This window comes from Phalacrocorax carbo, chromosome 1 (genome assembly GCF_963921805.1).
Source record: "Phalacrocorax carbo chromosome 1, bPhaCar2.1, whole genome shotgun sequence".
In the NCBI taxonomy this organism is placed as follows: domain Eukaryota; kingdom Metazoa; phylum Chordata; class Aves; order Suliformes; family Phalacrocoracidae; genus Phalacrocorax; species Phalacrocorax carbo.
This window is the reverse complement of record NC_087513.1, coordinates 62,846,950-62,873,166: the sequence shown is the minus strand read 5'-3', so window position 1 is coordinate 62,873,166 and position 26,217 is coordinate 62,846,950. Positions and strand designations below refer to the sequence as shown.

The window sequence follows — 26,217 nt, the reverse complement described above, 5'->3', positions numbered from 1 at the left end:
TCTACTTTCTTTCCTTGTAGATACTACATTGGTCGCCAGGCGTTTGTGGTGGTCTCCACACCAGAGATGATCAAGCAAATCTTAGTGACAGACTTCAGTAACTTCACCAACAGAACTGTGAGTAGATAGAAAGGTTGGCTTTGTGGAGGGAGGTGGTAGTACTGTTAGTTTGAGCTCAGACTGAAGGTGTGCTGGAAATAGGGGGAAAAAGTACTACGTGGTTCAATTAAACTTGAAGGTATATAAACTCACTGTATACACTTCAAAGACTCCTCTTGCCAAGATGCATTGAGGATGAAACAGAATGTCCTTAAGAGATACAACGCCCTTGTGACTGAGGCATCAGATGGATGCTGAAGAGAGAGGCTTTCAATATCGAGTTTTGCCACTGACCTCCTGCAAAATCCTGGGAAAATCACTTACTAGCTGTCTTCCTTGTTCTCAGTCTGTAACGTGGGGACAGTGCTATTTGCTTTCTCCCACCCATGGTCAGTTTTGTGTTTTTAGAGTTTCTAAGGCAGGAGTGGGCTGCTTGGGACAGGGACGTGCCTCCTGCAGCTAACGTGCATTGCTTTGTCCTACTTACCGCTCTGAAGATAACAAATAGCAAAGAATGAATTTGCCGTTAGCAAGGACTTATACATATGCTGTTAGTTACTTATTTTACTTATCTATGTACACATATATATATTAAAAAGCCCTTTTTCATGTACCAGTTAGAACAAATAATGAGGGGGGAATGGCCAGAGGGATAGTAAAGATTTCTGGCAGTTCCTCAGCATTTTACAAGGAAATACTGTCACTGTGACTGCACGCTGCCTCAGTGCCATACATTCCCTGCTTGCTCCTGGCCCCTTTGTATGCTCAAACCTGCTCAAATAAACTCACATGTATTCAGGAGGGTTGTTTGCGCCCTCAGGGAAAATTTCATCTCTGATCAGCTGCCTGTCTCCTCTGCTCCTCTGATCCTTTCTGCAACCAGACAGTCTGTTTGCAGACTGCTCGTCTCCTTTGCTTCCTTCTTTTGGTACATGAAGTTCATCTTGTGACTACCTGTATCTTATTTAATAGCCACTTGTACCAGTTCTGCCTATAACTCACATCTGAATGGAAGAATTCCTGTGTGCAAGCTTCTGAGGCTGAAGTTGTTGTGTGCGGCAAGGGCCTTTTCCTCATTTTCTCCATATTTGGGGGAATTCCCCACCGCTTCCTTTCTTCCACCCCCAAGCAGGAACCATTTTTCTTCCTGTCTACAACTTTCCCATGCTTTTCTCTTGTATTTTTGGTAGGAATAGACTGCACCCACTATTCGTAGCAGTAGCTGGTGCCCAAATAATACCTCCCTGAAATCGGAGAGCATTCCTTTGAGGGTACATTCAGATATTCATTCTGCTCTTAATTTTAGTCAGCCTTGTCATTTGAATACGTCTGTGCATTGTCACCCCTGTTTGGTGAAATTTTTCTTTCTCTCTAGGCTTTTATGGTCAGAGGTTTATGTCTCTCTCTTGTGGTTGTACATCTATGCGTCATGGTCTGTAACATTTGTGTTCCTCTCTAAAATTCAGGTAGGCCAGGTCACCATAGCCAGTCTCTCTCCCTTTTTTTTCTCCATCAGGGATCTGTGTAGGTTCATATGTTGCCCTTATCACTTGACTGTCCCCTGAAACATTTGTGGCTTTTCTCACAACATCCTGCTTTATGGATGAGGAACTGAGTCACAGACTGAGTGACATCCCCGCCACTAACCAGAAAGTCTGTGGCAGATGAGGAAATGTAAGCCCTAGTCTTCTCTTTAACAAAATGAACAGTTTCTCCCCTGTGCACTGTTGCTATTTCTGGCTTGCTTAATGCCCATGAGTCTAATTCAAATGAACTTGCTTCATCTTATGTGCTTTTATCTGCTTGTTCCATGGTCTTCTCACACAGCTGCAAACTTTGAGCATTGTTATTTCTCACTTTCCACTTTGTTCCCCCTGTTCTAGCCATTGCTTTTCACTTACTGAAGATAAGGAGCCTTCTGTTTCTGGGTCCTTCCACATCTAACCTAGGGATCTTTTTCCCCTCTTGATTTTTCACACTTGAAACTGCCGCTCCTTTTTAATTCACAATCAGCTCTCTCAGCAAAGGGTTTGGCTATCCTGTACACTAATTATTCTATATGAAAATAAATAATGCTGGATGGTTTGTAATGAAGGCCAGTGGAATTTATTAAGATGTGATTTTGGTTGCATGTGAGTAACGGTTGAAGGGTGAGAATGAGAAAAGCACTTTCCAAGTAATAGAATTCTCTCTTCTCATATTGACTGGATAAATGTCATTTTAAGACTTTTAATTGGGTTGCTTCTGGTTGTATATTTTAAAATTACTCAAAGCAAGCTCCCCTACTTTAAGTGAGGGTTTCTATTTGCCAGTGGAGAATTAAAAATAGATCACCCTACCTTATTTTACCCATTCCTTTCCCAGATGATCTACTGATGAGTGGTTATAAAATTGACTTCGGAGGCAGTGCTGTTCACAAAGCTAGGCTAATATCTTTCAGTCCAGACATGGCACATCCATATTATTTCAACCCAAAACCTTTTTTTTACCTTAAGAGTGTCAGTCTTTAAGGGTGAGAAGGATAGGAAGGGGGGTGAGACCACTGGGTTTGAGTAGGCCTTGGGAGAAACCACTGTGCTTTTCTTCCCCACCTCCCCAAGTGCATTTCCAAAATCAAGATTTGTACCTCATCTACGAGAGGTGAAATCTGAGTTATCTAACCCAGAATTCCACAAAAAGAGATTATTCGCCACACTCTGTAGCAGTTGTAGCAATCATATGTTAACAAAATGTTACCAAATTGCAGGCTGTGCAGGACTAATTCTAAAAGTTAAGTGTATTAGGGTGTAGAAAAAGCTTATATACCATGTTTATTTTGCTGTTCTTTAAATTAATGTTAAAATATATATATTAGAGTAAGAGACAGTGGGAAATAGAACTTGTGAAAGGTTGCAAACAGTGGATGATGTACTTGATAGAAGGGGATAAGATGACGATTCAGTGAACTCTGAGCTTTTATTAAAGCAGTCTGTAATGTGATGTCATGCCTATGAGCTCTCAGAATAATGACCTTAATCTGGGATTGTGCACTTGCTGGCTGCTTGCTGGAGAGTCATCAGAAGACATTTATGGAATCAGGGTGGTTTTAATGTGCTGAGAGGACACTTTTGGAAGCATCTTGTGTCCTGTCTCCGCACCCAGAGAGACCTGGACCACTTGTACACTTCTCTCACATGGAACCTGTCTGCTCACTCATTGTATGGACAAAGTATATTTTGCATGTGAACAGAAGCCAAATTTCTGTTAATTTTATGCAATTATGTTTCCCTTTGATATTATACATCTCACATCTTTACTATGAATATCTTTCAAATATTGCTGTGAAAAGCCATTTAGGCTCCCTTGCCCTCTTCCCCTGTTTCTGAGTTACTGATTAGTAATTCTTGCAACAGAAATGTATGGTGGCTGCAGATCAAATCTGCATTAAGGTTTACTTCCTTTCAGAACAAACAACCAAGTCTAGCACACAGCGTGTTATTCCCCTGTAGGCATGGGGTACATCTATTGTTAACTGTATAATCACAAGAAGGCAATAACGACATTTTAATTCCCCACTTAATTTTGACTTAAGGTAGCCATTTAAAAACAAAAATGTCTACTGTAACGTACCTTCATACTTGAGGCATGTGAAGCCTTTTTGCTATGTTTTTAATTATCGTTGAAGAAGAAAAGATGAAAATTAGCTTATAGACCTTCTGCCAAAAAATATGGAATTGATTTTAATTTAGGTTAACCATGGAAACCTCAGCCAGCATTCTAGGCAGGGCTGAGCTGCAGTAAGTGATACCTTTTTCTCACAACTATGGTAAGTCGTCCCTTGAATAGAAGTTTTCTTTTAAGAGCATCAAGACTGTTTTTAGCTGCATTACTGTGTTGTGAGTGAGATAGGTTTATGATGTTTGTTGCATTCTGCCAGGCAGGATAATGATACATAATATGTTTTCAGATTGTTTTTATTTTCTGCATTGAAAATTTGTTTTTGAATTAGTGCTTGAGAATCATCAAACCATACTTTTAAAAATGTAGGAGCAGAATGTTAAGATGGAGCAATGTGAAGAGAGATATTACCTGGTATGTCATTTAAATAATTGAGAAGTTGTAGGCCAAAGATTTGCTAAAAATGTGGATCAGTGAGCCCAAAGGCAAAGGTAAGTACTGGCTAGTCAAGGTTGGTCAGGCTTCTGGAGTCAGTGCTCTGCCAGGATCCATGTGGCTATCACAGGTGGAAACTAGTAGTTGATCCAGACCAAATCCTTAAATCTGCATGCCAACCAGCTGGAGGAGGGTGATATTTTGATGTAGATTTGAAAAATCTACACCAATTCCAATAGCTGTAAGGAAACATCACTGCTTTCTCATCAGGAGCGTTGCTGCTATGGTGGAAAAAGTAACAATGGATTAACAACAACTAATAATAAAGTGGTAAAAGTAAGAACCAAAGAATAGCACGGAAGCTGATATAACATGGCAGTACAAATTCCCTGTATCCCTCTTGAAGGAAAAGGCAGTTGCCCTTGCTGCTTTTCTTTTTGCTTCTGTCTGTCCTTCCCCTTCCCTTTCTCCTAGTTCTTCTGTGTGGGACATGATGATTCTTTTCCTGTGTAAAATTTGCCAAATCTGTAAAAATTTGCTAAATCTGTAAATCTTCAGGGCTAGCTGTGGCATTAAACAAATAAAATACAGCCATCAAATAGGAAGGAGCCTATTTTCTGCATCTTGTTCAGCTGTGGTCCAGGTTGGCTGCCGTACCCCTGAATCGGCTGTTCTTCCTGGTCTCTTGTTAGGGGACACAGTACTGGCAAGAAAAATGCCTGTGTATATTGCTCTGGCAAAACATCTACCCAAATTTGATCCAAGATGCCCTCCAGAGGTCCCTTCCAACCTCAACCATCCTGTAATTCTGTGAATTTGGGGTTAGGCCCTCAGCCAGCATAAATCAGCCTACTTCCATTAACTTCAGACGACCCTACACCGGCTGGTAGTGATTATGTGTCTCCAGTGTGGGGCTGGGATGCACAACTGACTTCAAACAGCTCAGTGTGGTGCCTCAGGAACTGACTCTGGGTGTGTGTCCTTGGCCTTTTGCAAATAAAAGGTCACTTGTGTGTCTTGAGCAAGGTTGTACTTGATGACTTCTGCCTTGATTTTTAGAGTACAGGCATTGCCTGTATGCAGCAGCCCAACTGATGTGCTGTCATTCAGTAAACTGTGGTAATTTAGTTGTGTATCCAAACCCATAGTCTGATCCAGCTTATGGGCTGGGCAGTTTCTTCAGTCCCTCTCTCACAAATGCAGTTTATTGTTTTGAAAAATAAACCCACTAACATGTTCATTTGGAGACACGTCATGTAAAAATAGTTAAGGAATGAAAAGTTGTGTAGTGTTGCCAAAAGACGTGTATACATGCTGTCTTGACCCTGTACCCTTGGTTGTTTGGCTTAAGAAAGGTTTCTTTTCTTCAAATTAAATGTCCTAGGATTATTTCTGGTTGTGTCAATGCCATCATCATCCTTTCATGTGAATTTCTTAGTTTATTTCCAAATTGTTGTTGCAAAGTGTGATGAACTCAGTTTGTAAACAGATGATGAGTGTGCTTCGTTAGAGGCTCACCTCCACATGGGCGTGTAGTTTGGACCACTAGTGACACACAGTACGTTGGTGGGTAAGTCAATATTTGGAAGATGATTCAAACAAATGAGGAAAAAAGGATGAAATACGTACAATGAGATCTTCATTTTTCCACCCTTTAAAATGACTCTTCATTGGGATGGTTTAGTACATGAGTGATGTTCCAGTGTGTGCTAATAATTTGATTGTGATATTTAGTTTTGAAAACAATCTGGTTTTTATGGCAGCAGAGGGAAGGAATGTGCTTTAAATTTGTTCACTGCCTCAGTGTTTTTAGGTACGTTGTTTTTTTTTCATTTTCCCATTCCTTCATCTTGGTTTTTGTTGGGTTCACATAGGACATGGAAGGTGACCAGCATAACACTCTGGAGCCAACTTGTCTCAGGATTAGTTGTTACACCTACATGTGTGCATGCATGCATATTTGTATATATTTATGGATGCATACAGATGCACGCATATTGATTTGGCATCTCTATAATTTGAGGAGGTGCTGAATCTCTAGTCCTCACTAGAGCCTTGCAGGTGTCAATTGTGCCATATCTTATTATGGGAACTTCACGAAATGTGCCTCTTCGTACATGTCGTGGTGACATTTCAGTTCTTGATGCAGCAAAACCATCACACCTGATGGCAGGCTGTGCTTTGAACATCCAGTTCTTTGTGATCCAGAGCTGCGATGTTCTCTCCTCCCTCCCTCGCTTCCTCCCTCCCTCCCTTTGTAGGACAAATTCAAGTAAGTGTCGATCCTGCCACGTGTACAATAAGGCTCAGTCTCATTGAGCTTAGAATATTCAGTGCTTCCAAAAATCCTTCCTTACAAGGATATGTGAAAAGGTGTCCAAGCAGTGAATGTATTAAGATTTACTTTTTTGCCTAGCAGTTTTCTACAGCTGCTGGATCATAGTTGGTTGAAATCTTGGCTGGTACAGCATCATTATAGAAAGGGAAATATGCTAACAGGGAATGCATTCAGCTGTATAGCACTTAACTGTTAAATATTAATTTGTTTAACTGCATATTTGTGGGTGCTGTTGTACAGCCATGTAAGCCCAGATGCCTGAATGATTTTCCAGTGTCAGACCCTGCCAGGGAGCTGAGCAAGGGCTCTTACCCTTGTCTTGAACTGATGGTTCTCACTAGGATGTGCCAGAGCAGGAGCTCCTAGGCTCAACAACCATAATGATGTATCTCCTTTCTTGCCCCAGTGTGCCTCCATGGCTGTCTTCTAGACATAGTAGGGTACCTTTCTAGCTTGGTCAATGCATATGTAACTATTTTGTTGTCTTCCTTACCTGGTAAAATAGCTTTTAATTCTGCATTTCTTTTTTCTTTCCATTTTTTTGCTTCCAGAGCTTGCTGGTTAATTTTTCTGAGCAATTAAATCCAGTTTTGTTTAAACGTTTTAAAGTAGCAGTGCATATGCTTGCAACAGGCACTTTAAAATTAAAATAATAAATATTGAGGGGGTCATTTCTTTCAGACTGTACGTCGTCTTATGCATGCACAATGAATTGCCCCATATTCCCCATATGCTGAAGCTAATAGCACAAAACTAATGTTGTCAAATGATCACTGTTGTTGACTGTAAAATTAATCAGACTTTGGCTTCAGTTAGCCTTAAAGAAAGACTTGACATATTAGTAGACTGTGTTCTGGGAACCACCTGATCCTCTGAATCCCAGTGGGATGAAGTCTGGTTTTGTGATTAGGGCTCTAGGTTGGGATTTAGGAGCTCTGAGCTCAGTATTTGGCTTTGCTGCAGAATTCCTGTGTTCACAAGGGCAAATCATTTAGGAAGTGCTTTGTCACCTTAACAAATGTAAAAGAGTATGTTGGGAATTTCCAGCTGAACATTATCATTCGTGGATGTTAGTGCTTCAGAACTGATGGCAAAGGGTTGGGATTTGGTTTATCTGTTAATTCAAATGGTTGTGGTGGGAGGCCTTTTTGTTTTTTCTTAAAAGAAGCTTCAGAAATATAGAGGGAAAAGTTTTATTGAAAAGCTTTTTTTTGTTTTTCCTTTTCAGTAACTTCCTATTTTGAAGTATTAAAAAAAAACCCTGAATAGTAATGTTAATATTAACAGATTCAGTTGAGTGTATTTTGAGGATTATCTTCTCAAGTTTGTCATTTTTATTTGTAATTCTAATGCAGAACAGGAAACCAAGTAAAATCTCTGTCCTGCAAAGTGGGAAAGCTCATTTGTACTCTACCTTGAACACCTGTCATTTGCCTCTGCTGACTACTATTCATAAAAAGATCTTAACATTTACTTACTTCTGTGCACATTCTTACGTCTCATTTAATTCAGTGGGCCACGAGTGTGTATTTACCTAAGTATGTTTATTAATAATCTGTGCAGAATGGGGACATTTCCTTAAATAGGAGCCTTTGGTTTTCTCTGCCTTGCATGGTAAAGAGGGCAAACAGTCCCTTCTCACACATTTAAGTATTTGATAAAGACTTCTGAAAGTTTAGGAAGATATCAATCACAATAGTTTGGAGTGCCACAGAATGGCTTACAAGCAATCAATATCAAAATGCTGACTGTAGTTCAGTCCAATTAGTTTGAGGATGGTCTAGTTGACTGACTTGGGAAGATCCTCAAAGACAAGACCCTCTAACTGACGTTTTATTTCCTCTGAGTGGTTACTTAGATGGTTTGCTGTCTGAGGAAGGTTTTCTGTGTTGTTGTGGCTGGAGGGAGCTCTCCTGCAAGAGGTCAGCATGTCCCCAGCAGTAGCGGTCAGACCGTAGTTGGGCTTGGAGAAAGCCACATTTCCTCTAAGGGTGCTATTTTAACTGGCTAATGTATTGTTGTCCAGGTAGGTCATGTGAATTTGTTTGCTTGAGATTTATGAATCTCTAATTGAGTAAGCAAACACGAATATTTGTTACATTTCCAGGTGAGAGTAAATAGAACTGGCTGATCCCTCCTGTATGAAGGACTAGCAGTGATGGTAGAAATAGATGGGTTACGCAGAGATGGAATACAAAATAAAACCTTCCCATTTTTTCTCTTTTCCAGACATGGCTTGTCTGTTTTCAGATGCTATGGGCCATAAACCTAGGCAATATGAAAGCAATGCAATTGACTGAAGGAGGCTAGAAGGCTTAAAAACAAGTTTTCTCCTCCCTTGCCCCCCATCAAGACATGATGAATCAATAGGTTGAGACCACGGCTGATGTTGAGATGCACAGTCATCTTATCTTTTATAGGATTTATTATGAAGAGACGTATTTTTCAGGATAGGTCTAAGTATTTGAATCTATCCCTGAGTCCTTCTCTGGTTTATTAATGGGCTGCAGTGCTGCCATCACCATGGTATCCTGCTACCTCTTCCTCTGTGAAGACTGCAGAACTGCATGTTGATGAATTTTACATTTTTAATTCTCCACTCTCTGCCTGTGTCTATAAAAATGGCTTGCAAAACCATGGGGGAACACAAACACAAGGACAGTCTGGTATAGAGAAATTACTAGGGTTGCTGTGTTGTTTTGTTTGTTTTTAATGCTCTTTTTTTATGCTAGTATACTGCAGCCATCATGGGTTCAATACCTGCTCCTAGGTAGACACCAGAACACCAGATGGATTACGTACTTTAAAGCGCTAATGATAGTGGCTGATAATGTGTGCAAATCTCCCTTTCACTGATTGTTCAAGGCAGTTAAGAAATACTGAATACAGCTGTACATAATTATGCTTCTTTTCAAACTAAACCAGCCTGTGAAATTTCTGTTCCTGGAAAATGGTCAAAATTAGTCAATAACAAAAACAAAACAAACAACAAAACCCCAAACCCTTTGCATGTACTTAGTTAATGGTATATTGTGACATTCTGTTTCTTAGATGTAAGGCTTCCCTGCCAATTCTATTGAGACTTAAAAGGGGAGAAAAAACTTTCTGCATAATGAAACTACAAAAAGGTGGTTTTGCTGCAGGTGTAGGAAGATGCTGATTTGACAATACGCTGTGTCTATGCACTTGTTTGCGTCAGGAGGAGTTTGTGTAGGACTAAGTGTGTATGTGTCTTAGTGCATTGCAAGTATGTGAAGGGACATTCCCTCTTTCTGCCTCTTTCACGGTTTTTTGACTTACTGTAAGATCAACTTTTGAAATTATATTTTTTGGCTTGTTTACCTTCACCTTTTTCTTCTTTCTTCAATCATTCTGCAAAATCTCCTTTTCTAAACAACTGAAGAAAACAAGGTCAGAGTGTTATTAGGTTTTGCCTTCCCTTCCCCCAGTTTTTCTCCTGTTGAAACTTGCCAATCACTTTTAAAGCTTACATTGGGCTTTTCTGCAGCACAGGAGATATCATTAAGGCTTTAAACCCACTAATGAGGGAAATGTGCGCTGCTTGAAGGCTCCTGCAATATTAACTACATCCAATTATGTTAGGTAAACGTATGAGTATAGTCAAAACAGGATGAAAGCATATCTTTCTATTCAGGCCAAAAGCAGTCTTCTGAGCCAATCTTTCATCAAACTTACATTGGCTATTTATTTACTGATTTTGCAGCACTATTCTTTTTAATACTGCAACCCTGAAGAAAAACAACACTTCTAGACAGGAAAGGACTATCTATTCCCAGGGCTCTCTTCCTTGTTTAAAGCACATGTTTTATTGGTGGATAAAATATGTGAAATCTTAAGGCTGATAAATATTTTTTCCTGTTTAAATACAGTATTGCTTCCTTATCTAATCCTGACCTTAGCTGACTGTGTTATGAGTAGGTGTGATGCATGTGGAGTGGAGATGCAGTTCGTGCTGGTCTTTGCTGGTCCTGACCTTTGATTTCTGTTGATTTGTTGCTTTTTAAAGGGAAGTTCAACTTATCTTACTTCTTTGGGCACATGCTGTGGGGATATTTTTTCTGAAGCTTATTCAGTCTAATAGCACAGGTTATCAACAGTCCCTCATTTCTGACTTCTGAAACTGTTATTTGTCAGTAGCAGACTGGTTGTTTTGTTTATAGTTTTCTCCCTTTTCCGTACTCTTGACATATAGTAGAGCATCACGTCCTTTGATTCCTGCCTTTCCCAGTCTGCTTTTGTTAGGAGAAGAGTAATTAGTTTGTCACTTGTTCCAGAACTGATATAAGCTCAGATCACAACATTCAGGTTGGCCTTTTTACATACTTGAACAATCAGAGTTCAGACATAGTACTTTGCTTTATTTTCACGTCTTTATCCACATTTGCAGATAACTCACCGGCTCACGAACAGAAAGTCCTTTTGAAGTGTTGGATGGTAGAGGAACCCGTTCAGGTCTGGGCAAGTGATGTTTCACAGCAGAGGAGCGATTTACATGTATCTACCCCGAAGCCTAGAAGTTCAGCACTGAGCATTGGAGCAGATGTGGCATGGCAATATATGATAGTTTGAATGGTTGTCACGCATCATGCCTAGGATCTGTGTAGCCTAGCTGAGTGTCCTCTTTCAAAGGTGGTCAGCAGCAGAAGTCAAAAGACTAGCATAATAGCAAGACGAACAGTGACAGTAATCTTCCTTCTGGCTTATCTGCCCAGCCTCTGGGCAAAAGGTGCTGTGGTGACTTCCAGTGCCAGAGATTGCATCTGGGCATCATTTCTCCTAATGGTTCCACTGGCTACAAATCAGTTTCCCTCCACCACTTTTGAATCCTTTCTATTAACTATTACACAAGCAAGTGACTTTTTTTCAGGGATGACCTTTTTGTTTTGAATGTGATAGGAGTTATATTTGGGGACTTGTGCACGTGCAAGTGAAGTTCATTCCTCTTCAGTGAGAGTTAATGTGATACACGTGGACATTATTATACTAATCCTTGCAAGCCTTTGCTCTTCATCTGAAGTGTTTTAAAAGGAGTATTGTCATCTCAGAAGCAGTGGGCATAATTCTCTCTTTAGCCATTCATTCAGATAGCTTAATCCATTTACCTGCCTTTATGTTTATATTTGAACTTAAACATATGAAAGGTTTTTTCTTTTTTTTTTTTTATGTAATGATAATATTCTTATCCAGCACACTGCTAACAACCTTTTGTTAAGATGTCTTAGCTGGACTTACCATTTCTATGGCAAGGCCCACCAAATGGATCATGTGAGCATTCCTCATCTGGTTCAGCTCAGAAGCTAATCCATCTTAGTTTATGTACCAATGAGGACTTTTTCAAAACTATGCAGGCTGACTTGGCACTGAAGCAGATGATGAGTGCTCACATGGACTCTCCAGCTCCATTTCAAAGGTGGTAACCTCCAACAGATGAGGGGTGGTGAACAGCTGATGGGGTAGTAGCATCTTAAATTGATGCAGCTGTTTTTGTAGTGGTTCTCTGACCAGAGCCTGGAAAGTTGTATTCTGACCTTTACAAAGCTACCTAGCAATTAATTCCAGTAGATTTGTTCAAGCAAGATTTTTTGCCACCCTGTTTTTTTGCTTGTGATTGTACACTGTGTAATGTTCAGTCTGCAAGGGTGAAACCTCCATGGGAAAGGATGTTTAGAGACTATGTGCTCCTTACCACAGACAGTGTGTTTCAGCTATAAATCTTACAGATCATAAGTGAAAAATGAGTCGGCAGGTCTTATTTTAGTCTCTAGTGAGAATTCTTCTTTGTTTATATAGCAACCACATATCTTGGCACCATTTGTTGTAAATAGTTGATAGCAAATAGTTGGCTGGTCTGATCCTTAGGAAGGGAACATGCTGCAGTGTGTTATGCAGGTGGTGGGGAAGCTCTGCACTGTGCACGCAATGCTCCCAACCACGACCAAGGAAAGTTGCGGAGTACTTGCCAGTGCCGCTGACTTTTCGTCAGCGTTAAATTCCCCCACACTTAAAAGAAAAAGGGAAGAGGAGGAGGGGTGTAGCATTCAAGTCTTCACACTGCATGGCTTGCTCCCAGCTCTCTAGCATAACAAGTGCTCCCTACTCTGAGCACACCTGGCCACTGCTCATTTTCATGTTGATTCACCTGTTTCTGAAGGCTCCATGACGGTTAGAGGAGGCTCCATTTAGCCCCACGGACATGTATGCAGCAACAGATATATACACAGATCAGGAAACAGCTATCCTGAAGCAAAAGAAAAGGATTGTTGATCATTGTTAATTATTTACTCCTACCAGTCTCCTGTCACTGATGTTAAGCAATAGAAACTAAAATAACTACATTCTTTACTGAAATAATGTCCCATTCTTCTTCTTTTCCTTTTACGCTTGCTCTTGCAGAAAAAGGTTTGGGGAAATACGTAGTAAAAACAAGAACTGTCTTGCACTGTTCTCCTCTGCTAGATTAATTTTAAGTTGAAGATACACAGGATATTCTTTTTTTCCCTTTTCAAGGCAATTGCAAAGGACAGTTTCCCCATTTCCTTTTCCATTTTCAGTATGCGCATTTAGATGAAGCTAAAACTGCACTCTTGCACTTTTTATGCAGCTTTCCTAAAATAATTCTGAATAATTTAACAATGGCTCAGAAACATCCCAGTTTAACCAGTCGTTGACCTTCAGTCTCATTTTAATGTCGTCAGGACTATACTGGTATTTCATCAGTTCTAAAGAAACTGTGTAGTAGCAGAGACAATGGTGATATCTATAATTAAAGTTGCCCAATGTCTTCCATTACAATATTTACGTCTCAGTAGATTCTCACACTTTAACTACTTCAATTAATAGTTTTCATTTAGAATTTTTCAATCAAAATGGTCTCGCTATTTTGCAGAAGCGGCCTAGGAAAAAGATAGGGTTGTTTATCCATTGTGGGGAAAAATAAACCCAAAGTCTTTTTCTTTAACTTTGGCTTTGTTCCCTCTAGTGTAAGGGCTGGATAGGAAAACCACTTTGAAAATCTGACCAAACTGCTTAAGTTTATAAGCCCCTGAAGAATCTCAGTAAACACACACTCAACAAAAATAGTTAAAGAACAAGGAAACTCACTTGCTAATATCGGTCTCTGGTGACAGGGCTCTACAAATCACCAACTTCTTCTACAAGTTGCCATGTGAGCTTTATGTCTAAAAGTTGAGAATCCTGAGTTTGTGACTGATTTGTTTCACATGAAAGACTTTTTTTTTTTCTATATGTAATATTAAAACCTGTCAGAACATTATTTTCTTTATAAATGTTACATTTGTAAAATCAAATAGAGATCCTGTGGGGGAAAAAATAGGATAGTATAGGGTAACATAACTGAAGAACTGGAGCAATTTTTTCATATGATTTAGGATACAAAGACTGCACTCAGTCTAAGACTTTCAAATCTTTTAATGTTTTATCTTGCTCTCATAATTTCATCATAATATAATTGTATTTGACTGCAGTAGGAATAGATGGCATGCTATATTACCAGCATCAAGAATTAAAAAAATATATATACCTTACATGGCCCTTAATGTTTTCTGAGAATTGATTAGGAAATGTGTGGAAGATGGAAGTTTCATGTTGTGGCTGATTTTGAATAGTCAAATGCCAAAACAAAAATAAAAAGTTAATTAGAAGATTTTGTTTCAATTACAACTTCTAATGGAAAGTCAAAGTTGTTTCATTTTGCAAAGGAACGTTATCGTGTTCCAAAAACTTATATAACAAGATATTGGAACTTTTGTGCCATTTTTTTTCCAGAAAACCTGGAAAAACAAATTGATTTTGCAGTATTTCCAGTTCCTCTCAACCACATGGCTTTATTTAAGTTTCTCTAACCAGCTCTGGATGTATTATGTTTAATATTTCATTTGAGTTAGAGGGAATGTACCCTCCCTAATTGGTGTTTCAGCATGTCAGATTAGATGTCCTCTGGATGCCCCAGCTGCTGGATGGTGCAGCCTTGGTTTTTCCCTCCTCAGTGGTCAAGTGGTGCAGGTCTCTCTTCCTCACTTTTTTTCAGCTGCTCCCTTGGTGCTCGTGGTAGCTTTTATATTATGTTGACAGTCAGATTTGGCTGTAACAACTTAGGCTGGTCCCAAGGTTAAGATTTATTCTAAGTACAAATTTCAGCAGGGTTTTAGACATGTTGCAGAGGGTTATTTTTTAAATTTCAAGATCCCTTTTATTTATCAGGCTGTGGGAAGCTGGAGGGATTCAGCACCGACCTCAGATGTGGGAGAAGCAGCTGTGCAGATGCAAAATGACTTCTTGTGATGTAGGAGTGCATGCTGCACTGGCCAGCACTGATGGCTGGAAATGAAAACCCCTTCCTTATTCCTTCTCCCACCCACCCCGTAAAGCTGGGCTTGGAAGTGCAGATACCGATACCTTGCAAAAATGCTAGGTGCGTGCAATCAAGTTACAGCAATCAAGTACATGCTGAATATAGGTGCAGCCTGGCAATTTCCCTGGATGTGTGGTCTAGAGAGTGAGTCCTCTTTTCTCCTTCAGATGGGAGGTCCCAGCAGGCGGGACTATGGCAACCTCCACTCAAGTTCCCCATTGTTTTTCCATGTGCGCCTGGCTGTTGTGGGGTTAAAACTCAGTGAAAGGTTGCAGGTGTTTCATTCTCACAGCTGGCACACGCTCCTTCCCTGGGCACTCGATAAAAGAGAATCTAAATCCCAAATACTGCTCTGTCCCAGTGCACATTTGCTGAGCTTTCAGCTTGTCTATGCCTGAAATGCTAGCGCTGGCTTTTTGGACAACATAAAGGGGGAAGAATTCAGGATCTGACCCATCCCTCTAGTTCCATGTCACGGTGACGACGCAGTAAAACTGAAGCAATGGCGTGGTGAGACAGGCCCTCCAAATGCTGTGTCACCTGAAGGAGGCCTGTATTGCAAGAAAGGGATCGGTGAGCTCTGGGGCGTGGGTTCCAATCTGTGGGGTTTTTGGTTGTTTTTAAATTTTATCTTATCCTAGAACTCTTAAGATGACAGGATATGGTGATGTGCTTCACGCTTCATAATCCATACTGCTTGGTATTACAAGCCTAATATGTTTGCAAATGCAAAAGTAGCTGATACTGTTAATTTATTTTGAACAAGGTACTTGCTGATACTCAGAGGAGCATTTTAGCTGCTCTCCTGGAAGAAATCAAATAAGAGCAATGTGAGGAACAGTCTGGTTACAGGTTGTTTGAGAAGTGAGGCTGGTTTACTGAAATTGCGAGCTCCAGGGAACTCATGATAAGTCCTGTAATATTATCTGTACGCAATAGGACTCTATTGTTGAAATTATCTTATGACAAGCACTTAATTCTCGATGTGCTCAAATTAATTTGTGAGAGTCAAATGAACAAACGCTATTTCATACAAGCGTTATAAGCATGTTTTGACATGCTTTGATAAATTAGGATTTCTTTTTTTTACTTGATTGAAACCAGACAAATAACCACAAATATGAAATCTTGGAAGATAAAATCCTGGAAGTGTACTATGCAACTCCTTACAAAGTTTTATAGCCCAGCTCTTCTTGAGGGACAAATAAACGAGGAATGAAAGTTGCTACTACTATCAGGAAAATGCATTAGTGTTTTGACAGATAGATGTGGAGATCTTAATATACGAAGTTTGTTCTTTTCCCTGATGTGTAAATATACACTTAATGTAATTAGAAACAATTGTGAAGTAGCAGGCAGGGAATTAAAAATCTTCAGTTAAGCGGATATTGCAAATGTGATTTGTTGACAGCTTGTTTTGCTACCATTACAGTTGACCTGGAGTTTTCTTTCTGAATGACTGTTCAAAAGAAAAATAACATGAAAAAAAGGCAGATTTGGCCAGGGAGTGCTCTGTCTCTGCCTAGCAGCATATACTTGGAGATAGAGCAGAACAGGGCAATTGCAGGGTGGTATTTCCTATCGAATAGCCCCCTAATGTCTGACTGTTCATGGCTTTTGGACTTCCTGAGCTGGAGGTTGCATCCATGTTTTTTATTTTCAATAGCCCTTTTCTTCTAATAGTTTGATTTAAATAGCGTCTTGAACCCATTTGTATTTTTGAAAACCATGAGGAGTCTTCAAAAGTAAATTTTATGTTTTCTTAGTTTGATGTTATTTTCAAATTTCCATTTTGGCCTTGTGGGGGAATAAAGGTGAAATACTTTTTCCTTGAGTTGTTTCACACATATTGGAGATCGTTGGATTGAAGTACTGATTCTAAATGTTCTGTTTCAAATTAGATGACAAATGGCAGTTTGAAATACATTTTGTTTATCAGGATGTTGTCACACAGGAAATGGGATATTAGGCAACAAGTTTTAGGTGCTGCATGGGAACTTGGAAGACTGATGGAGACCCTTTGAAGACACTCAGCTTTTGGTCATAGTTTACTACATACTCATTTACTTGTGTTTCTCAGTGCTTTGAGATTTTAAGCTAAACTAGTCTGTTTATAGTTTTACTTCTCTATTACAACATTTGAGTGAAAAAGGTCAAACCAAAATTGTCAATAAAATATGAAATACATGAAAAAGTGACTTTTAAAATATATCCTCTGCTCTAAAGAAAAGTTTTGCATACAAGTAATATTTTTAAACTAAGCCATTGAGAAGTCTCGCCTTCACCTGGCTAGTTTGCCTCTACTAGTAATCAGAAAGTCTTAAGCATTTAACCCCCATTTGAGGAGCTTATTTTGAAAATACAGATTAAAAACCCTTGCTTAGCCATACCTAGTGCTTGGAAGTGTCTTGAGTCCTTTGGAGCTGCTGATTTCAACACTGATATTTTTCAGGCACCTGCAATTTTTTTTCTAAGCATCATCAAAAACACTTTGGTGCCAAAGTGCTTAGCAATTTTGAGCCCTACCTTGTGTTCAGCCTAGGAGACCTATGCATATGATGTTTCAAGAGGAGGCAGACCTCACAGTTACCTTTGAAACTGGCTGATGGTTCAGGCTCTGAAGAAAAAATAGCAGCAGCAAGCATGTTCCTTCAAGTCACAGAAGAAGGTGATGGAGCTGGGCCTCTTCACTACAGTCCCCGGTGACAAGGGCGGCTGCCCAGACTGCATGAAAAAAAAGTGTTTATGCATTTTTCTCCTGGAAATCATTCCAAGGTGCTCACCTCATCTCTCTGGGAAGTGCCCTACCTAGCAACCTCTAGGTGATTCTTGGGGAAGATGCACTTGCAGCCTTATGTGTTGAAGTTACTCCACATTCCATGCGGTCATTGGCATTCATGCTAGAAAAGTTAGTGAATATCTGCAGCTTAATCGGGTAGTCATCTGGATCAAGGAGGCCAAGGTTTCAGATACTACTATGAAAAATTACTTACATATCTTTATCTAATTATAATTTTATATAAACAGACCTTGGAGAGGGACTGGTACTTTAGCCCATTTCACAAGCGGAATGAATGCTCTCAGTCCAGTCTGTTCACTCCAAAGTATTCCCTGGAAAGGGCAGGAGGGTTTGGGACTATCCCTCCCTGCACCTTCCCCTAGCCTGTACTCCTGCTGTGATAGTTATTTGCTGCTTCATTATTCTTATATTCTTATTCTTCTCCCCATCCTCTTCCCCAGGAAGGAATTACAACTTTCTCACATCTGTGGGTTAGGTTCCCTCAGTGACATTTTGGAAGGCATCACCACCATGACTTCCTTCACCTTTCAGTTGAAATAAAGGGAGTAATCCCTCATCACAGCTGTAGTGGCCTGTATTCTGGAGTGCATTGTCTTATGATGTCTGTGAGAAGGGAGGCGAAGGGGCCTTAGGGAGGTGTGGGACTCGTCCTACATTGCTGTCACGACAGCTTGGACAACTCCATTCTCAGCTTTGGTGAATCCTCTTCTAAGGTATTTAACTGCAGACCACGGCAATTGGGCCTGGATTATGACAGGGGTCAGCAGCCTAGGGGACAGGCAGTGGGAGGTTGGGTAGTACTTTAAATCTCTCTTGGTATTCTCTAGAAGTTGCAAGGGTGCTGCTGCGATGTCTCTGAATGAGCAGACTACGGAATATGATATTTCTATGTGACAGAAAGATCTAGCCTAAGTTCTTGCGGGCATTGCCTGCCATTCCTATGTAAGCCAAGGATTGAAAGTATGGGAATATATCTGTAGCAAAAGTTATTGGGGACCGCTTTTCTCCAAATTCTTACAATCTGTAAAAGTAACCTTCTGGTCCTCAACCTCTCCTCTAGCTAAAGTGTGCATAAACAGAGAGGCTTTTAATAGTCTTATGACTTTATCCAGTATTAAAAGGTCCAGTTATGTCAGCTGGGAAGTAGATTTAAACATTGTGTTTAAAAACTGCTGCTCGGCAAAGCAGAAACTCCGTATAGAGCACAGGTTATCTAGTACAACCTGAATTTGTTTGCAATACCAAAACTCCTAATTAATTAATAGTAAACACTTTTTTTTTGTTTGGTTTTATTGTTTTGACCCCAAATATGCAAACTGACTGCCATTTGCAAAATGATGAAGGCGTGGGCTTAATTTTGATCTCGCTTATACCAACAAATGGAATGATGTGTGACTTGCATCAGTCTGGGTCAGACTGCAGGAGGCCATATGTGTTTGTTTTAGCATTTATGAATGGTTAAATTTACCTCATTGCAATGACTCGCTTTGGTTTCTATTGACAAAACTATGAGTTAAGAGAATATTTGCGAAGACAAGAACAGATGTTTCCAGGCTGCTTGCCACAGAGAGGAAAAAATCCAGTATTTACTTGTAAGCTGGTGTTGGCTGTGCCATTTTTCCAATGAGTAATGATGAACAGTAGCAATTAGTTGCTGAAGATCCTGACTTGACGACAAAGGAATGGGCTTGGAGATACCTTTTTGTATAGTCTGATCTACACAGTAGAGTGGAAGACAATTGCTGTAAGCACTGAAACCAATTCTACCTTGTAACACATTTTTGAAGTATCTGAATGACCAAGGAGAACCTAAAAGCTTAATGAAATAGCTAATGCCTGGGTATTTTCTCCCCTTCTCCACAAGCATGTTGGTTTCAAATTAAGCTAAAAACTTCTACTAGACACTTCTAATTGCAAGGCAGCGTAAACTTTTTGGAGTTAGTGCGGTGATTTTCTTTTTCCCTCTGTAGCCATAAGAACATGTCCTAACTCATTGATATTAAAGTCAAACTTGTTTTAAGTGGCCTTTTACAGAGGGGGGAGAAATTGTAATAGACTATCAGCAGGGTTCATGGTGATCTGGGAGGGTTTTTGGGAAAATATTTATGAAGAAATGTGTGTGCACAGTTTTAGTGGTCAAGGAAGGACTGACTTCAGTCACCTGGGAGTGGCAGTGAGGAGTTTGTGGCATCTGAGGACTTGGATATGGAGTTTTGGGAAGGCAAATGAAGAGTGAGCCTACTCTGGGAGATAAAACACCTGTGTGTAGTGATCGCCTCTGGTGGTGTATGGGTGGGGGCACCTTGCAGGTGGAGGAGAAGGGTGAGACAGACCTCGTGGTCTCCCACACTGGGGCATGGTGCTCAGTGCACAATGCCATGCCCTCCATGAAGGCTGTGGTCTTTGGGTAAGGAGTTGAGTCTTGCTCCAGCATAATCATGAGTTGTGAAAATAAAAGTGATACACGTTTCGAAAAGATGTAGCTATAACAGCTGTGTAAGCAGGTACCTGCTAGGTGGAAATGATAACAAACTACAGGCGATATGACATAAATCAACTCTGTTTTGCTTTTTAATAACATGCAACACAGTGCTGTCCTGGTTCAACCAGAAGCCACTACACAATGTGTCTTTGAATATCATGGATGCAAGGAGAGCTGAGCATGACTTTACCTCTTAGAAAACACCAAGCAATTTTGAAGGAATATTCTGTATCAGTTTACCAACAGGGAATTTTTAAAACTACATATATGGAGGCATCTTCTGCCTTCCCACTTTCATGATCCCCTTCCTGCAGGCTTTGTAAGATGTGATCCTGGAGATATCTCAGTAGGTTTTTTTTCTATTACTTTTTTTAATAGGAAGTGTTATGTTGATCTGTAAATGTCACGCCACTGGCTGGATGAAATACCATTTGAGCAGTTCATGGGCGTACTGGTTCCACCTGCTGGCTGAACTGGTGGTGATGACCTGTCAATCAAGTGGTACAAGCAAGGTTGAGCTTTAGGAAAAAGAAAACACACAGGAGAGGGATTACACTGAAACAAAGGTTGTCTACGTGCAGGTGTCTGAGTAATCTTATAAAAATATTTTATGAATAATTCCTCTCTGAGGGATGGGGACAGTCTTGTCTTTGTGCTACAAACTTTGTGGGTTTTTTGTTAGATTTAATTTCATTAAATTTAATTTTAAAATGCAGTTTCTTAAGCAGGATGGCAATACCTAATCACAAGTGCACATTTAGCAAGACAAGAACAGCAACCCTCTTTGAAAATAAGACGATGAACAAGTTAACCACTGATGTGCCAGTGCTGCTGCCTGCTCATCACTTCTGAAGCTCACCCGGGGAGAGAAAGCCCAGACCCGTTCCCCCTCGAACTCTCTCAGATACTGCATGACATGCCTGAGGGCTGGGAGGACAACTGCTCGCGTTGGGAACATACCCCAGAAATTTCCCCAAAAAGGGAAAAGTGTGGGGGGAACCCAGAGCCAGTCTTAACACTAGATACTGCAGTGCCCACAAGGACAGAAGAAAGGCTGGAGGTGAGAGGAGCAAATGGCTCTTGGTAGCATGGGTCGTAGGGTTGAGAGTAGGGCTAGAGTTCAGGGGAATGTGGGCATGGGTTTCCAGTTTTAAAGCTGGATCCTGCAAAGCCTGCAGAGCTAGAAGAAAGCCAAGGACTTACATGAAGGAAAATGGTGTTTGCTAGGTATGACCACAGCTAGAATTAATGTTAGAGTTACTGTTAAGATTTGGGATTTTGGGTGCTCTAGAGATTAGTTCCTTGTTTGAATCTCACCAGGATTTCAGTGCTGAGGGTTGGCTCCAGGAGAAGTAAATCTTTTTTGATTGGTTTTGTTAGCACTATGCTATGATTAAATCTAAGTTTAAGATAACAAAGTTTCTGAGATCTTGTTTTATAGCGTTTCATTTCTTGCTGTGTTGTCAAAGCATGTGGAGCAGATTAACAGCTGGTTCTGTAAAGGTGAATGGTTTATACTGTAGGTTTTGGAGTTAGTAGGTTTTTAAAGGTCTTTAGAGGTGCCTTTTAGATTCTTTGAAGGTTCACTTATTCAGAATATTTTGAGAGTGTTGGCTGCATTAAATGTCTTCTGCTGGTTGCAAACCTTCATCCCTCATTTTTCTACCAAAGGAAGAAGAGGTTTCTGAGGGAACATTGTGGTGTTGCTACCCTTCCTTCTGCTCCAGGCAGTCATTGCTGCTTGCCAGATGTTCAGTCTAGCCTGCTAGTTGACAAACTCAGAAAAGGAGCAAATGATTTATGAATCACACAAGGTTACAGTTACACTCCAGAATAAAGCAGGGACAGGATATTAGTGTGTGAGTCAGTCCTACAGATGTCCATGTTGACATGCTGCTTAGCATGGTTTTGTCCTGTATCGATTAGTTGTCCCCCAGGCATGGTCTGGGCACAGTTCAGGAGATGATCATGCACCACGCCCATAAGCAGTTAGGATATGGCCATTCTCTTTGGGAAAGTCATTTAACCTCGGGGACAGGAGGTGTTCTGTACCACTTGGCCTCGAAGCCAGAGAGGAGTCTCTTGCCTGAATTATTTAGTAATACACAGCAATCCAAATTGACTCAGGGACAAACAAGCCAATAACTGGGTCTGAAGAGTCAGCCTAAGGAACAGCTTAATGGGGAAGGAATTCTTGCATCAATTGCAAAGATGCTGCGCATCTGCAAACATTATTTTGTTCTCTGTTTTAAAAGCACTGGCGTTTTAAAGGATTTGTTTGGAAGGAAATCCCTCCAATTTTCTTTGTTGTTTCTGATGGCATGTCTGTGATTGTGGGAACTCAGTAGCACTGTGCAGGTATGCTGCAGCTGATTACCATGCTGCCAGTAGTTTTCATGCAGCATTACTGTACCGTGGTCAGAAATGGTTGATTACACAGGAGAAGGAAGCGCAGAGCAGTTGTTGAGTATTTAGATAATGCTGGATGGAACATCAGTCTGATTGCATTTGACTTAAAAGCAACCTCCTTCCCCACCTAAAAAAACAAAATCCCACCCCTGAAAATATTACAGCTGCCTCCCATGGTAATTTTTTAGTGATTTTTATAGGCTCAAGAATTCTCAGATACAGCTAGTACTTTGTCCATTCGGAGAGAGGTGGCACTTCATCTTTCACTAAGATACTTCAGGATCATTCTCATACCAAATCCATTTTCATTCCTGCTATATGAACCTGTAACATAGGTTATGCAATTAGGAGGAAAGTGTTTGCAGAAACGATAAGGAAAACCTGATAAATTAAATCCGCTCTACACTGTCAGTCATGCTGATGCTTTTCCAATAAATACAAACATGTTTTTGTGTACTTGGTTTAAAGAGACAGAGTAAAATAATTTATGGCCAAAATTGTCTTTCCTTCCTTGCAGCATTTATATGTATATAATACCATACACAGTAAAAATATGTTAAGGGAGCATTACTGCCATCAAGTAGAGTGCTAAAAACGCAATGCTATGGTTAGTGCCATAGTTATAGCATTATAGTTAACAGGCTTTTTGTTCAGTAACTGGGCTTCTCTCTGTGAATGTGCTATATACAATCTTTATGCAATTAGGAGCATTTTTTTAGGGTGAATGTTTGGTTTAAAGTTTTTGCTTTCAAGGCAAATGCAGTCAGATTTATATCACATCTGTTATTATCTACGTGGAGCCTTGTCTTCCAGAGAAGATTTGTCTTATAGAGTGCACAGATTGGGCAGCCTTCAATTTAGGAGTGGATACAAAATACTTTTCCAAGTGGTTGCCCTATAATTTTTAACTTTTTTTTTTTCTGTACACTATTTAAACCTTGCTTGGAGGGCAAAATCAGTTATTTCCTTGTGGGAGTTGTTATTCTGCTTTTTCACTGTAGTTTGAGTGCCTCAGAAATGTTACTGTATCGTTAGCAGTTCTGAGGAGGTGATGTGATATCTCCACTTTATAAATCAGGAGCGAAGGCTGGTGGTTGAAGCACAGGACTGAGAGTGTTTGCTAATTTGGGGGCCCCGTTCAATGACCTGATTTCTTGGACTAATGCATTTTGTGTGATCAAGGCACATTCCCTGTTGTTGATTTCAGCGGTATTAGTGAGTGCTCAGGAGCTCCGCAGTAGGTCTCTGGTTTGAAACTGAAGAACAAAGAAATAAGGAGTACTTATTTGGTGACCAGATGAGTCAAGATTTAGTGCAAAGAAGCACGTAAGAACTATGTGCTAGCAGCATGCAAGAACTGTGGAGCAGAGGCTAGCATACAGTACTTTCTCCAAGGATGATGCTCATTTCCAGTTGTCCGGAGCCTCTTTCTTCCAATTCTACTATGCCTTTGAATATCTGTAACAAATGAAGGAGCACTCCATTGAGGGATGGTCTCTCTAGTTGCACTTCTGATCCTCAGAACAGATACCTACTGGCAAGTTAAAAACAAGATAATTTATTTAAAGAGGATACTCAAACAGTCCAAACCACTTCAGCTTTGATAGACAGTCCCAAATTTTCCTTGTTATTGCATGAAATAGGATATTCTATGTTTTAAAAATATGCCCATATTTTATCTTACAGTAGTCATATGATGAAAGTACCTGAGTCAGTCTCTTCCTTCAGCTTAATATCCTGTTACATACTCTTCTACTTGAAAAGAGCTCATCTTTGCTCAGAACTGGGCTGTAGTGTCAGCTCAGTGACATTAGTTTACTACACTGGGTGGTGTTGCTGAGAATGTAAAACTATCCCATTAGTCTGTTTGCAATATAAAATAGGCTTCTGCATTTTACAAGCTTATGCGGTGTAGCAAGATTCTGGCAAGTGTAAAGGAAAAAGGTGTTAAGGAGAGCTGGCAGCTCCTTAAAGAAAAGATATTAAGTGCAAACTCTTCCAATAAGGAAGAGAGTTAAGGAAGTGCAGTAGAAGACCAGTGTAGCTAAATTGTCAGCTCTTCATGGCCCCTGAAGAGAAAAAGTTGGTTGTTTTTTTTAGAGTGGGAAGTAGGTCAGATTTCCAAAAACAAGGGTAAAAAAAAATAACATGTAGGGACAATAACATCGGCAGTCTTGAAGCACAAAAGGGATGAAAGTATCCAGGTGTGTAACAGGTGGTAAGAATTTATTTTTCATGTGCATTAGTAATAAAAAGGAGAACTGAAAGAAAGTGTTAGAGGGTGAAAGGGATCAAAAGATGGCATTGGGAAGGCCAAAGTGTCTTTGGTTTGTTTTGGTCTTTCCCAGTAAGGTGGATACTGCTGCTACTGATAACATGAGGGACTGTAATGCCACTGCTACCCTGGACAGGTAGGCTGGTGCCTGCTTGCCTGATCTCACATGCATAAATGATTGTCTCTGTGTGGCCTGATATCTACAGAGGTGTACACCTTCTGCCCCCACCCACTAATTTTAGGATGGTTTGTCTGGAGGTCATTGTTGAACAATACCTGAAATACTAATTGAAGGTGACTTGGAAAGTGTTTAAGAACAGTCCACTGTCAGAAGGGAAGCATGAGCTGGGAGGATCCCAGAGGTGGCTTCTTTGCTAGTGCTATTCTATACTTTTGCTAATGGTTTAGGTGATGGCACTGAGATAGGCATGTATGTAGAAGACACTAAGCTGGTAAGGATGAAAGATGCTATGAAAAAAAGGGCTACAATTCAAAGTAGTCTTGGTCAGTTGGAGAAGTACTCATAAAAAGAATGGTTGCAGTTCAATAAGGACATGTTCTACATACCACTCTTGGGAGTAACCAACTTCAATGATAGAGGTTGGGGAATAACTTCCTAGGGAGCAATTATTCAGGAAAAAGTCTGAGTTGCAGGACCCACAAGCCAGTACATAATTAACATTGTCGTGCTGTGGTGTGTAGTATTCTGCAGTGAATAAAGAAGAATATAGCCTGCAGAATGTATGAAAAAAAAATAATCCTTCCTGTCTGCAGTACCAAGTCACAGGGATTATGCCTTGAGAAAGATGTTAATCAACAAGACTATGCAGAGGAACAGCAACAAGACTAAACAAATGGTCCCAGATAAGATGACGGATAAGTATATATTGAGCGAATTGGTGTTATTTGGGGTAGATAGCAGCAATATGATTAGTGGTTATTATAGACTTCTGTATATATGGGCTGCTACAAAGAGGGAGAGAATAACCTGTTTTCTATGCCTATGATAGCACAAAGACTAAATACCATAAGTTCCAGCAAGAGAGATGGTGCTACTGTGGTAAGAGTAGTCCAGCACTAGAAGAGTTTGCATGGGGAGGTTATTGACTCTTCATTGTTGGAGGCCTTCAGGAACAGTTAGGAAACATTCTCTGGCAATAATATAAGTTGTAGTAGGTTCTGCTATGGGGCTGGACATCTCCTGATGCCTCTTCTAGGTGTAATTGTGTTGTTTTCTGGCACGCTTCCGCTTTCATCCTTTTACTCCCTGGCGAATATCACTATCTTGATAGGGATTTCTTGGGGGGGGGGGGGATTAAAATTTAGCAAA

The 26,217-nt window shown here is 40.2% G+C and overlaps 1 protein-coding gene across 7 annotated transcripts in view; it reads left to right on the top strand.

Moving 5' to 3' along the window:
• Positions 1 to 26,217, top strand: part of TBXAS1 (thromboxane A synthase 1) — a 246,993-nt gene that overhangs the window by 114,442 nt on the left and 106,334 nt on the right. For all 7 annotated transcript variants that reach the window (XM_064456647.1, XM_064456593.1, XM_064456602.1 and 4 more), the window contains one exon: positions 21 to 117. In XM_064456647.1, coding sequence (XP_064312717.1) covers positions 21 to 117 — 97 coding nt within the window. The remainder of the gene's footprint in view (positions 1 to 20; positions 118 to 26,217) is intronic.